The sequence below is a fragment of the Charadrius vociferus genome, unplaced genomic scaffold (genome assembly GCF_000708025.1).
Source record: "Charadrius vociferus isolate BGI_N301 unplaced genomic scaffold, ASM70802v2 scaffold261, whole genome shotgun sequence".
NCBI classification, from domain to species: domain Eukaryota; kingdom Metazoa; phylum Chordata; class Aves; order Charadriiformes; family Charadriidae; genus Charadrius; species Charadrius vociferus.
The window spans coordinates 1,327,139-1,341,676 of record NW_009646856.1 but is presented as its reverse complement, the minus strand read 5'-3'; the positions used below and the strand labels follow the sequence as shown (position 1 = coordinate 1,341,676).

The 14,538-nt window shown below is 39.4% G+C and overlaps 1 protein-coding gene across 1 annotated transcript; it reads right to left on the bottom strand.

Annotated features, from left to right (window-relative positions):
- Nucleotides 1–3,215: 3,215 nt before the first annotated feature.
- On the bottom strand, nt 3,216–13,982 carry TAF1A (TATA box binding protein (TBP)-associated factor, RNA polymerase I, A, 48kDa). The gene is made up of 9 exons (XM_009894301.1): nt 13,821–13,982; nt 12,371–12,484; nt 10,931–11,129; nt 10,015–10,145; nt 8,968–9,126; nt 7,763–7,829; nt 6,466–6,586; nt 4,734–4,894; nt 3,216–3,543 (listed from the first exon to the last, which is right to left on the bottom strand). The coding sequence occupies exons 1-9, from the start codon at nt 13,917–13,919 to the stop codon at nt 3,401–3,403; spliced, it is 1,194 nt and encodes a 397-aa protein (XP_009892603.1). The 5' UTR covers nt 13,920–13,982; the 3' UTR covers nt 3,216–3,400.
- Between the last annotated feature and the right edge of the window lie 556 nt (nt 13,983–14,538).

The following is a 14,538-nucleotide window of genomic DNA, read 5'->3' as shown; positions in this document are numbered from 1 at the left end:
TCACCATTTACTCCCAGGGTCTATCTGCACGTGGCTCAGGGGGAAGTCAAAGCTCCCAGTCCTCGCTTCTCAATACAATAACCAGTGTAACATGACAGCTGAGAATACTCTGTGATTATAAGTCACCTCAGAGTCTTTATTGGGAAATGACCGTTTTAAAAAACCTCTGGGTTTTTAACCAGCACCTGTTTTGCTGTGACTAACTTGTGGCATCTTGACTGTCCGGCAGCGTGCCAATAATACCATCTCTGCTTAGACTTCAATGAACTGGAAACACATCAATCACAAGATTCAGCACTGTCATGAGATAAAGCATTTTAAATCCATGTATTTAAATCTGCTGAAGTATCACCTTATCTCAGTTATTGCTCTCATACATTGGAGAATCAATGAAATTAAGGCATTACTTTGGTGTCCCCTAGCAACTGACTTATTTTGAAAGCACAATGAACAGCAAGGATAATAAGTGAGGATATTCATGTACTCTTCATTTGTAACTACAGCCTACAAGTTCTCTATGCTTTTAATTCCTTTAGCATTACTGAGCTCTTTAGGGTAACTAACATTATTCACAAGTTCAACCCATTCCTGTTAAGAGAATGTAAGTGCATCTCTCCCTTTCCTAGGGACACGCCGCTTGCAGATGAAAAACCCAGAACACTTACCTGTATAGAGAACCTCACTTCCCAATTGCTGAATACTTCAGACCAAGAGGCAAGAGCATTCCTTACTACTCTTTGATGAGGGCAGAAAGCTAGAATAGCTTTGCATTTAGCAAGGTGAGAACCCATAACCTCCCACAGAGCCTACTATTCGCATTACCCAAGGACTCCTTGCAGTTGGGAAGTCTTTTCCCCCCACCCCACCAGCCTTGGGCCAGCACACCACCTCCAGCCATTCTTTAAATGCAACAAGACAAGACTTAGCAGAATTTTTCCATTTACCATTGCAGAGAAGAACACCAACTACAGAAAGCCCTAAAAAACTGTACATTCAAACCAATACAAAGCACATCAGTCCTCTGATTCTGCAGGGTCTACTCCAATGGTAACACATGAACCTGTTCAGTGCTAACAATATGCTTACACTGCTCTGAAAGCCAAGGCAAGTCCTGCTCAAGCTTCCAGTACGAGTCAGCTGCTCAGAATATGGAGAACATGGTGGGGAAGAGGAAGGAAGTCAAAACACACAAGGCCGACATGCTCTAAAAGCAGCAGACGCTTCATTAGCTTGCTTTTCTTGAACTTCAGTAAAGACATTGTTAGGACAGGAGAGCACAAGCAGGAGCATCAAAAACACGAATTAAACCACAGGGAAAGGAGAGGATACAGCTGAAGAGAACTGCAATTTTGTGTAACCATTATGTTAGGTTTTAATATTAAAAATACCAGAACATGACGGGGAATAAAAGGACAACAGGCACTGGGTTTGTGGACCAGAAGATGGGGATTCCCTGAACAAATTCCTTGCCTCTGCATAAAGGAGATCAGTGAAGAAGAGACGTGCTATTTGTTTCACAGAAGGAAAAAAAAAAACCTCACAGAAGTTGTGCACACAGGATGAAGACATCAAGTCATAAGAAAATCAAACCTAGACCACAGGATTCAGAGCCAAAGCAGACTATTCCAGTCCACTAGGAATTACCATATTCAGAGTACAACACACAAGCTTAAAAACACAGTATGCACTGAGTAACTTACACAGGAAATTCCACTCGGAACTTGTGATCTGCAGGTTTATCTCAGGTGTAAGTACTATGGTGTCAGAAAACAGCAAGTTTCTTGCAGGACATGAAAGAGCAATGCTTGACATAGTTACGTGAACGCTGGAACTGTGCTGCTCTTCTACTTGCTGACTGCAGCGTGGTAGTTCTAACACCAGGAGAGAACAGGATCCCTTGCAGCAATCCTGCTTCCACAGGTCACAGGAGAAAGCTGTAAGCACAATGGATTAACAGATTTTTCTCAGAGACATCAAGCTCCTCTTTGTCCTCTCATTCTCCTTACTGCTGTCTTCTTACCTCCAGCCTAATCTCTGCTGTTTTGTTTCAAATTTCTTTCTCAATAAAGACAGTTTCTCGGCTGCTGCAACTCATACACATCTCCCACGGGCAGCTAAGAGGGCAGAAGGAAAATTATATAGGACAAAAACACATAGCAGGGGATCTAGCATTCAATTTTTGTACTATTCTGTGGTAGGTTATATGAGAAGAGCTCCTCCGCACACCCACGACAGAGCAAAGGGAGACAATGGAAGAGGGAAGCCCAAACAATACCCTGCCGGGATGCTGCCAGGCCCATCACAGGAGAGTCACCAGTCCATCAAAGGCACATCTTTGCAAGTCCAGAGGAGGGGAGGGGCACAATAGCAGGCAGGAAGCCAAATTAAGGGCTCCAGGGACAGGATACCCTGCCTGGGTGCCTCTCAGGGTTCTCCCAGGACAGCTTTAGCCCCATTGTCCAAGCATGAAACTCATCAAGATGAGTCATTGGGAGCAACAGTTTGGATCACCTTTCAGACTACAGCGGGTTGCTTCCCAGGGGTGTGGGACATATTACAGGAGGGATGCAGGGGAAGACTGTTTCGGAACCTCACTATCTAAATTAAAACAGCCAAAACTCAGGCGAAGACCTCCAACAGAACCTAGACTATTACAGATGAGGCAGCAGCATTCATAGGGAGTCAGAACTAAACTAGCACACAGGTCTGGAATGACAGATAATTGGTACTTTTTTATAGAACATACAGTTATGGCAAGTAGCTTGCTTAACATTTAAGACACATTGTCTTAAGGCCCATATCACGTGACCCATGTTAACCTAGACCAAAACCCCAGATAAACAGCTTTTAAAAGCACAGCTGTACTTCTCCATATACCACTATGCTATTAAAGATTTATTTCATTCACAGAGGTAGCTCAAGCAGTTCATCCATCTGAGTTCTACAGACCTGTCATTAAAACAGAAGTAGTGTTTGGAAACCAGTTTGTTGTTGTTTCCAAGCAAACTGGAATGCTAGTTTGTGACAACACATTAACATTTGCTTTCCAAACACAGCAACAGTGCACATTTCAACTCACAGGCAAGACTGCAAAAAGATTCTAGAAAGTCAAGATGTATTTGTCTAGAAACTCAAGATGTATTTGAAATCAATGCTGTTTGCATTTCACATGGAAATATGGGACTAATCTTAAAGAAATACCTCAACCTTATCTGTTGATTTATATTTGTTTTATTATAAAATAAATACAAACCAAAGTGTTTTTACAGAAATATATAAAAAAAAAAAATCTAGAACCAAGTCAATAGAGTCTGCCTAGAAGTTATAGAATAGCACCAACACAGAAGTCATTTTCAAAAAGAGGAAAAGATACAGCAAGAACCTTAAGGACACCTTCTAATTAACATTGTACAGAGGAATCTGAAAGACCAGATATTCTCAGGTAGACAGGATTGTGCTTAGTCACAAACTTCTTCAGTATCCGAAACCTTTTCACTTGAGCTTTGCAGCCTTGGTGTGACACGTATTTAAAGTATTTGCAATCTATAGTAAAAAAAAAAAAAAAAAGCAATGTAAGTTATACCATGATACAAGCAAACACAAAATACTTTCACTGTTTAAATAACATGCGAACATCTAAGAAAGTTTTCAGTAATGAAAGTAATGAAATGATCCAAGACGTGCATATTAGAGACATAACTGCAGCATTAAATAATCTATCCTCGTTTGACCCAGAAAAACATTCCACATATATATAACTGTATGCTGTTTGCAAAATATTATTCTCTTTTTTTTTTCACTCTTCAAATAGATTAGAAAGTAAAGTCTCAAGAGTGTAAAGAAGCATTGATTTCATACATTAAGTTATTATGTGGGATAAGGAAAGCAGAGGCTCATATTGACACCAATAAGCACAGAAACTTCATTAAAGAAAATCAGAGCTGGAACAATTTTATTAGCCATCTGGTAATAAAAGCTGGGAGACGTGATAGCATACTACTGAAAGCAAAAAAAAAAAAAAGACTTTCAACAGGAGAAATTATTTTATGAAGTCCAGAAGATAAAGTTATAGAAAAGCTGACAATGGACAACTTGCCTATCAACCAGAAGTCCAAAATGGGGTATGAGCCATGGTCTCCACACCGTATTCTCAACTGAGCAGTTGCTTCTTGGCCCGATACTCCACTTGGTTTTGGCAAAATTTCAAAGAATGCTACTAAAGAGGTCATACTCTTCACCTTCTTACCAAAGCGCTGATGGTTTTCACTCAAGACCCATCCCCCTTCTCCTCTTGCCTGCATTACAACAGCCCCATGGCCCTTAAGGACCAGCTGCTCCCCAGTATTTGCTGAGACACTGCCTAGACTGGCATCCAGCATGCAAACCCTCCTCAGTCCTCACAAGATTCACTCAGGAGCATGTTGTGCATTTTTGAAACTGCGGTTTGAAGGTTAAACAACAAGCTAAATAGTATTGTGACTGCTCAACAATGCCAGATAAAACAGAATTCTAAACCAGGATAAGACATGTTATGCAAAATATGCCTCACTGTCAAATATCAAACCAATTTAAATATTTTTCTCATGTTCAGCTTCAAAGACAACAATCTTTCCTAGAAGAAAGAAACCGCATTTCTTCCAGGGAGCAGATCAGCTGCATCCCATCTCATTAGGGCTAGAACTAGACATTATTTTTGTTCTACATAGTGAAAAGGAAAGAACATTTAGTATTACCTTTTCCCAGTAAGATTCCAGCTACCAGAGCTTTTTCATATGAAAGGCTTTCATTTTCCTGCCAATTCCTTTTTGCCAAGTAACGGCTAAAATGGAAGGCTGGCCACCAGTCCTTCCTGGAGTTCCACTCTTGCTTGATCCAGTCAAGATGCTTCTCAGAGCTGGGAAAAGGTAAAACAAGTTACATAAAAGCTTAAATTGGGATGAAAACAGGAGGCACCGAATTTTATAATCGGCTTACTACAAGTCTCATAAATTGCTAGCAAAGACACACTGACCTTACACTGCAGACAGAAACACTAATCTAAACAGAAATAACTTTTTTTTTTTAATCCCTGGCAACGCTAGCTAGGCAGGAGGTGAACTCTAGCAGTCTTATTTAGACTTGGCAGTAACACAGATTACGGTGTGAAATGAAGCAAGCCTTTGACTTGTGTGCCAGTTTGTCAATATTAATAAGAAAGTTTCTTCATACTACTCATTTGTTGACAAACTTGAAGGGGTTTGTTTTTAGAAAAGATTTGTGTTACTCTATACATAACTCAAAGACTAACATCCCAAATACTTATCCCAATAACTGTTATGCAATGAAGACCTTAAACCAAGCATTTCAGAAATAGAAGCTACCTACAACAGGGGAGTGATATTCCCATAAAATGACCGAGATGCCCAGTATATTTGAAGATACTCTGAAGTCGTGTCTTCAAATACAAAAATGCAAGCCAAGTTAGACTATCATACCATTTTTGCTAACTCTATGCAACAACACTCCTAGCTTTAATCCAGTAGCTTCTGGACCTAAACAGCAGATGCTGTGGAGGTGGAGGTGTCAATAAAACAGCAAAACGGGTCAAATTAAGTACTGAATTATTTTAATGTAAATATATAGGGCTTAAAAAACACAACACCCTGTTTGTTGGGCAAAATAGAGTCTAGACATTAGAGGCCTTCTGGGCACAGACTGCTTGAGATGCTTTCTTCTGAAATCAGAGGCCATGTCTGTCAGTGTTGGCAGGGACGCATCAATCCCCAGGCATGCTGGCTCAGCTTTTAAGAATACACTGGCTGCATTCTGTAACAGTTACCACCATCATACAACAGACCAGTCTGTACAGTACCAGCCATGCCCCTGTTGCAGCCCAGCAATTCTCAAACTAGCTTCAAGCAACGCAGACATAGGAACAGAGCAGGAGACCCAACAACTTGGTTTCCCCCTACCCCCCAGAAGAAGGAGATCAGTGATGAGCAGCAAATACTACTTGAACATCTGAACACCTGAATAACTCTTTCTCCCTAAGCAATAGGGAGTAACTAATGGTAAAAAACAACCCCAACAACTTTTTCTGGTGATGACAATACTGGAAGTTTGGCTGCCCAGAAAGGCTGTGGAGTCTCCCACTCTGGAGGCATTCAAAACCCACCTGGATGCCATCCTGTGCAACCTGCTGTAGGTGACCCTGCTCTGGCAGGGGGGTTGGAATAGATGATCTCCAGGGGTCCCTTCCAACCCTGACCATTCTGTGAATTCCCCTCAATAATAATCTCTTCTTTTCTCACAATGAAAGCACACTGCAGCCAAGCACTGCCACAGAACTCAAGGTAGGCCAGGTGATGCTTCCATTCACCAGCAGGGAAGACAAAGGCTACCAAGGGTCACTTTGTCAATTGCCCAAAGGTGGAGACTTGACACACATTTGGTTTTAGAACATCATATCAGAGATGCCATACTTACATTACAATTTGTTTCACCTGTCTTGCCAAACAGCTCCATGCTTTTACATTTTCTTTCCAGCCAGCATAATCCAAGGCTGCAAAAATAACTTCTAGCCCCAGTCGACGTTTTTTTCTTTTCTCTGGAAAAAGAGAATTAAATAGATCAGGTTGAACTCAGTAGTAAGCAACAAGTGAAATACAGTTCTCCATCCTGCCTCCCCAAATGCTATGACTTTTCCTATTACTGATGGTTCACCCCATTGCCTTCTGCCTCTTCCAAAAGATAAAGTTAAGGAGTACTTCCCAGCTCTAGAGCATAGCTCATACCAGGGACACTCTGTCCCTCTCCCATTCTGCTGGCACAAGAGGCACACATCGGACTGCTCACTTATCCCACACTGCCTTGCTTACAATAGTTACCATTTCCAAAACACACTCATCAGCGCTTCCAATGGGCACCACTGTTCAACATGTTCTTCCCATGGGAAGGGAACACAGTGCCTCTGAAACACTTCAAATCCTGAGATGCCACCAAAAAATCCCCAAAATAAAACGTGGGACTGACATGAAAAAAAACAGACATTTTGCATCAGCTGTTCTGTATCAGCAGAGTTCTTAAAACAACAACCTAACATAGCACAGCAGGTAAGTGTGGGAACAGTTATTTTAACAGTGTAAGTTTCTTAAAATACAAAAAAACAAACCAGATTGTCCTCATTAGCTACGAAAAGTTATCAAATGTATTACGCATGAACAGAATAAAGGAGGTTTCAACCAGGAGGTTGGGTTTTTCCCCTCCCAAAGAGGAAAAGCAGAAGACTGAACAATCTCGATTCAAGGACATTTCACCAATCTGCTGACCTGCTGGAACATACCAGGTCACAAGACAGACAGACAGCTTGGAATACAATTGATCAGCATGGAAAAAACAGTCTCCAACTTAGAAGACTTTTCTACAAGCTTGAAGATAAAACTCCCTTGAAGAGGAGGAAGATGTTGTTCTTTGATCAATAACAATGAACTAAAGCATATATCCATCTCAATTCCTCCAGAAGGTAAGTTAAACTTGAGATCCTGGGTGTGCCTTACTACGGTTTTCTTTGATCAGCCTTTAAAATGAGAAGGGCATTTGTTTAAAGAAGTTTGTAAATGCCTGCTCGCACATCCAACTTAAATGTTCCTGTGATTGGAAAGTTGCTTGTTTTTTCTTAACAAACAAAACTACTTCGAACAGCAGACAGAAGGCTGCAGAATAATTTCAGAATATTATTCTGGATTTACATAAAGGAAAAGAGCAAAGATATTTAAAGACTTACTTGATTTTTGAAGCATGATATTAAAATCTATCATTAGTTCATGAGAAGGAACAATATCATGCAAGATCTGAAAAATAAAAAAAAAAACAACACGTAAACCCCAGATACATTATTTTAATGTGAAAACTTTTAAAGACTTCTACCTGATCAAGAGAAACACAGGCTTCAGAGTTTTGATTAATTTTACTAACTAAACCACCCAATCTGGTACCTTCGTGCTTTGATATAAAGAACGAATATCTAGGCCCATTTTGCACATCTGTGACACTACTCTGTCACACAATGCATGAAATACTTTGATGGCTGCTGAAAAACACTGCATGTGAGAAATACAACATTCTCAAGGAACAGCGTCCACTTTTTAGAAGGCAACATCGTTTCCTTCCTAGGCCATTTCTAGCTCTGCCATCTACTGCTCTGTGCATTAGATCAGTTTCTGGACCTTTCAGACCAGTTCTTTGATTTCTCACTATCTTGTAAGAGATTAGCGTATACAATCACTGCTAAAAAGCACTGAGAAGATGGAATTTTATACATACATGCTACAGTTTAAAAAGCTAAACTCTATGAAGCAGTTCTGAAATATCTGCCCTAACAAAAGCTCATTAGTGCCATCAAGTGGCAAAACAGATCGCAAAACATTGCAAAAAGCTACCAAGATCAATGAGCAAGGGCAAGGAAAACAGGAATTTAAAAGCAACTATACAGAAGCTTAATACAGCAAGGCCTTGTCTGCCAAAAGCCAGCAGAAATTAACTTCTATTTTAGCTTAAATGCACAGCTCATTGAAAACAAGCAGAGAAACTAATTGCTAGACAGGATCAACATGTGAAAAAGCAAGCATCTAATCCTTTCTTCAATATTGTAAAGATCAAACTGTAATAGAAATCAATGCATTTTATGTACAAGACTGCTGATACAGACTTCTGGAACCATGTAAACATATTCTCTGAGCTTGTTTACTGACTTAAAGATGTTTTGCCTTTAACCGATACATTGTATAACTAAGACTTTAATTCAAAGACAGTAAAGGATTCTGTTTGCTCCACCCATTAGCATCCTTCCCACTAACTTTCCTCTAACCCTCTGCTTCCCACAAAGAATACAATAGGGTAAATAATGTAGCAGGAGTTCAACTGAACCAAACTGTCAGACCCCTGTGCAACATGAATGAACACAGACTGTATCTACTACATAATATATACCTTGAGTGCAGATATGAGTGATTTCTTTGATTCACCATGTCTCTTCAGGAACTGATAGAGGTAAACATGAGCATTGGGATTAGCAGGAAACTTTGAGTTGTAGGCATATTCATTTAATACTTGGCGGGCTTCGTTATGGTCTCCATAGAACTCCAACAACTAAGAGAAGATGTCTGTCATTAGTTTGCCAAATGGAGTCATAGATCATTTAGGAATCAAACTCTTACAACTAATCTTGGACTGCCACAGAACTATCTAAGAGCACGGTCTGTATCTAAGAGTGCAGCATTTACATAAGGCTAACACTACAGTATTTTAATTTTACTAGCTACTCTTACTGCAGATAGACAAAAATTCACACATAGAAGCTACTACAGGAGAAAATTCTTTTAACGCTTATTTAATTGTCAAAGAATTACCAGCACTTGCTCACTGGAAAGAGACACTGAAGCAGTCTGCCATGTCTTTAAAGAACAAATTCAATGAGAAAACCTAGCAGCTGCCAGCACCAAGTAAAATTCCATAAAATGTGCTTAGAGAAGTCAGAGCTTATCAGCATTTACAAAAAGTAAATTATTTCAAAGAGATTTTAAGATTAACTTTATTTCTTAATTACAAATTCTAAGCAGTATTTTAAAAAAACAGAACACACAGGGATTGCATATTTGGTGTCTTTTACATTTAGTGTATCCAGAAAAATACTGCCCTGCCAAAAAGAGCTAACTTGCTTTCAGGAATTTAAACAAAGCAGCTGTGCTCCAATTTCTGTACTAGCACCATGAAAACAAAAGTATGCAAGTTGTTTGTCTATTTCTTTTTCTTGGCAATGCACAGATAAAGTCTTTTTTGTACTCTGTGCAGGCTCCGCAGTTCTACCAGGAGGAAACCGTGCTCTAAACCAAAGGCAGTGAGATACATGTATAGATGTGTCGCTTTTAAAATACTTTGTTGTCACCCACATGCATATAACAAAGACACAGACAGACATGTTAATGAAAATTAGATAGGGAAACACAAGAGGAAGATATCTGTAAAACATGCCCTTACATCCACATAGCATTTCACAAAGAGATCCCAGACTCCAGGTATTTTAATGATCTCCTTTAAGTTCACTGCTGCCTTCCGAAAGCAACTGTGCATTTCCTGTTCAACAGACAAGTCTTCAAATCCATCTTGACCTACCAAAACATGAAAGAAGGCCACAGTCAGCTTTGCTAATCAAAAGGGATCTTGAAGAAGTGCTTGAAGTTCACATTTTGCTAAGCAAAGACTCCAGTCAGAGTGCTTCAGAAAAGAGACCTCAGTTTCCTCAGTATTGAAACAAGAAATTTTCACTGCTCTTATTCAAATGTATTATCACCCAATTGAGCTCACGGGGCATGATGGGTAGTATTCCAAGACAAGATGCTACCAATACAAGGTCCATAAACCAAATCCAGTACTTAGCTTTCACAGAAACAAGCAGCGATCCAATGTAACTGATAACGCACAGCCAGCAGGTATATGCATTATTAGACACCATACACAAGTATCAACTTATATCTCTTTAAAGAAACTGCAATTCCAACACAAGTTTTGGGGACTTTTCCTAGCACTCAAAAGTCTAGCATCAGTCAAGCAGTTATGGACCTATTAAAACACAGCTATAAGTAGATACATTTCTTTGACCATTATTTTAGGTGATGCTTACTGGATGTAACAAATGTGATTAAGGGGAGAAGACAGTTTCAGAATAGCATTTCAGGGGACACTTCAGAAAAAAGCAGGTCAGTGTGCCATTTTGGCACCACCACCATTGCTGATGCACCATCCACACCATTGAATTTTGAAGTCTAGTATTTCCCTTTTTTGCCTTCATAGGCACGTAAAAGCAGAAAAGCAGCCCACATGGGAAAAGTGTCATTGCAAATCAGGGTGTCTGCACAAGCAAGCAAGTTGAAGTTTACAGTCCACTAGGACTTACCATGCTCTAACATGATGTTCTTTTGCTTACACCAGCTATAGTAGTCCAACAGTCCCCTATAAGCCTGAATCAGCTTCATTTCTTTATCCTGAATGGCTGTTTGCTCTCCAAACCTCCAACTTTCTGCCAGTGACAGGTTTTGATAAGCTTCATCTATTAGTCCATTACAAAGGAGATGAAAGGCGTGCTCTAAACAAACCTGCAATTCAAACAGTCCATACCACAGCGTTTCACGTCATAAATAGAGAGAATCTCAGCAATACAGCAAAGTTCTACACAGATGAGAAGGGAAAGAAGAGAGACTGGCATATAAAATATTGCAAACACTGTTAGTAAAGTATTTTAATAAGAGCATTTTACACATTCTTTTAGGCAAACAGTACCTTTACAAGGAATTTTGGAGAAAAATGCAGGAATGGGAGAATACAAGTGTCACTGAGGGCAGGGAGATGAGCCAAGAACTTAAGTAATTTTTTCTGTCTGAAGATGCTGAAGAAACATTAGTAATCAAAAGCGTATCTGATATACAAAGATGTATCTCTAGGAAGGGAAAGGGCTGAAACTTTTGAAATCTGTGGGGCAGAAAGTCACCCACCAGGTGGTAAACACTCAGTGGTACTTATCAAGGCAGCAGAAAGCAGTTGTTTCAAAAATCTCCTTTTCATTATCAAGTGCTGTACCTATTTAAGAAGATCCAGAAATAACCAGAGGAAATAACCTTGGGTTTGTTTGCTGATTTTTGTTTTGGGTACCCAACTGCAGAACACCTGAAAGAGGAATGTCCTACCATCCTATCATGTTGAATAGGAAACAGATAGAAGACTAAACCTTCAGTTAGCTCTTGTAAATTCTTGTATACAGCTTCCGTTGAAGGCCTTGAACAAATACAACAGAATGAAAGACAGAGGCACCACCGCAAGTGAGCAGCAGTCAAGGAAACCAAAACAATATAGATTTGAATGAGTCACCACAGAAAAAGAACTCTAGCTGGGTGACACAGGGGTCCACAAAATAAGGCCCACTGTTTTACACACAGATTAGCTACTTGAAAAGTGATCAAAAAATGATGGCAAAATTTAAGTACAACTGTTTATTCAGGAGCACAGTGGCCAAATTAAGACCCAGAGGCAAAACTTGGCAGGTGTTAATGCGTAATTAGATGTTACTGAGGCACACGTGAAAAAGAATTTAAGTGTTTCAAACGAAAAGGTCAATTAAAGTATCTAGGCACTTCTAAGGACTGACAATACGCACCTGTGATAAAATATATAGACCAAGTGAGATACAGTTAGGTATAAAATAAAAAATATCATGCCAGATGTACTATCTTTTTTGCCACTATTGTCAGCAATACACTCTGAGAGATTCAGAAACTCATACTCAAGAAAGTGTTCAGGTAAACACACGGAAAATCATCAAGATTGCATTAAGTACACTCACCTTCAAATACCTTTTTACTCCTAGAGTTTTCATCTGTTCTATGAAAGAGATGAACTCTTTCATGCTGCTATGGGAATGATGGCACAGAATTTCAGTTCCTATTCTCCAAATTATCTATTAAAGAGATGAAAAATAACCTTAGTACAAAAATGGCAACAGTTGTCAGCATAGTCTTATCAAATTTGTAGTTACTGTAACAAATAAATAAATATTTGAATTGTAAATAAAAATTAATACTAAGTGTTGTCTACTGTTATAGTTACATGCTCACTGACTAGTATTTTTACAATCATTCAGTAGGTGCTTTATAATTGTTCATTACAAACACGACACTTCATCAAAGCTTATGAAAACTGCCTTTGTCAGAAGGTTCCCTCTCCTGTTAGTGAAAACAGGATGTTTCAAAGTTAGTGAAAACTTCTGTTTTCCCTTGATATGTTTCCACTGAGATGCAAGGTGCATATAATTCTTTGAACTAGGCAGTAAAGATTATTCCCAATTAGATGTAGCTTCCTATCTACATGCACTTGTTTTCAAGGTCTGTAAACACAATGTAGCCAAATATTCCAGCAGGCTAGCCATATTCAAGTACTCCACTTCATTTATTTAACAACTCTGATCCCCTTCCTCCTGCTTCTCTCTCAGTACCTGCTAGGAGTTTTGTAAGTACTGGAGGAGCTGGTAAAGACGTAAATAAGCCACTAACTTTCAAACAGATTCTGACTGATGGTGTGCCTGTGGCAAACACATTTACTGCTTTTCCATTTTAGAAGACTGCATTAAGTCAACTCTTCATAGATATGCTCCTGATGGAATTAACTTATACCAAGCCAAGTTTTCATCTGCTGTGTCAAGGGCCTACATAAAAAAAAACAAAACTAAACTAAACAGAAAACCCCAACAAAATCCCACAAAACCAAGCCCAGAGAACTTTTCAGGAGCACTGAGAACTCTGTCAAGAAAAACATCAGACAGCACTTCAGATTCTCAGCACCCCTGAAAGGGAGATCTCAGCAGAATTCAAGCTCCAGCAAGACTGGTTAAACCCAGAGCAGATGCATGCCTGCGCAGCACAGACTTTTGGTGAGTAATTGGACAGCACGCTGCCTTGAACACTACCAGTGATGAGGTCTGGTGTACCTTCCACAACCTGACATCCAAGAGTTTCTAGATCAGCACCTGAATAGTTGCTTATTTGTTTCTGGAAACTTCAGTGTCTTGTGGGGGGTTTTTTGTTGGTTTTTTTTTTTTTTTAAAAAAGAAAAAAGTTTATGAAAGTTGCCTAACTTTTCAGGTCTTACCTGCAATACCTTTTTTTAAATTAAAAAAAAAAAATAATCAAGCCTATGATTAGTTAATTAGGACAAATGTTGGTCCTGAACTATTATAGATGTTTCTTGCAAGTATTTTTTCAACTGCGAAAGAACTCCGACAAGGGACACTGGCTTACCTCCGATGGACCCATGTATTCTGTAGAAAAGTCTTTCTCTAGTGACTCAATATAGAAGGTCAGAAACTCTGCAGCCCTTTTCCACTGCTTTTGTAGCATGGCATCCTGAATGTAACTTAAACACACTTCCTTGCTCTTCTTGAAGTTTAACTTGTATTCATGGGAAGATGCTAAAAACACAAACAAACAAAAATCAACCAAGCCCACAACTGTCACAGCCCTTACTCAGGTAACAATGTGCCTACCATTTAATTATCTCTTACATGCTCTCTCTCAGACACTACAGAAAGGGATCTTAAGATATGTGGTCTTGAAGTTAATACACCTACTACTCTTCGGGGAAGCAAGACTACAAAAAAAAAAGCTGGAAATATAATATGAAATGTCATTTTCCACAAGCAGAACACAGCTACAGACACTTGAAACAATGAAGAGCCAATTATTACACACTATGGCCCTACTGTAATTAGAAGATCATGGTGCTTTGACAACTTCACAGTACATTTTTGTTATTTATTATTTTGTTAGATTTTAGGGACAACCAGCATCTAATTTTGTGACCACACTGTGCTGAAAATTTGCATACGCACATAAAAACAGGCCACTCCAGTACCAAAGGCAAAGCAATTCCCACCAAAACCAAAGACAAATGTAGAGAATTATTATTTTCTGAGTACAAGACTGGACACAGGCCGCTTACCCTTTTTACACGGATACC

Excerpts from the sequence above, each read along its gene's own strand:
- TAF1A (XM_009894301.1), bottom strand. The coding sequence starts at position 13,919 with ATGCTACAAAAGCAGTGGAAAAGGGCTGCAGAGTTTCTGACCTTCTAT. Across the intron at positions 9,127-10,014 it reads TTGTGAAATGCTATGTGGAT|TTGTTGGAGTTCTATGGAGA; the intron begins GTAAGGGCATGT and ends ATCTTCTCTTAG. Across the intron at positions 6,587-7,762 it reads TATCATGCTTCAAAAATCAA|AGAAAAGAAAAAAACGTCGA; the intron begins GTAAGTCTTTAA and ends CTCTTTTTCCAG.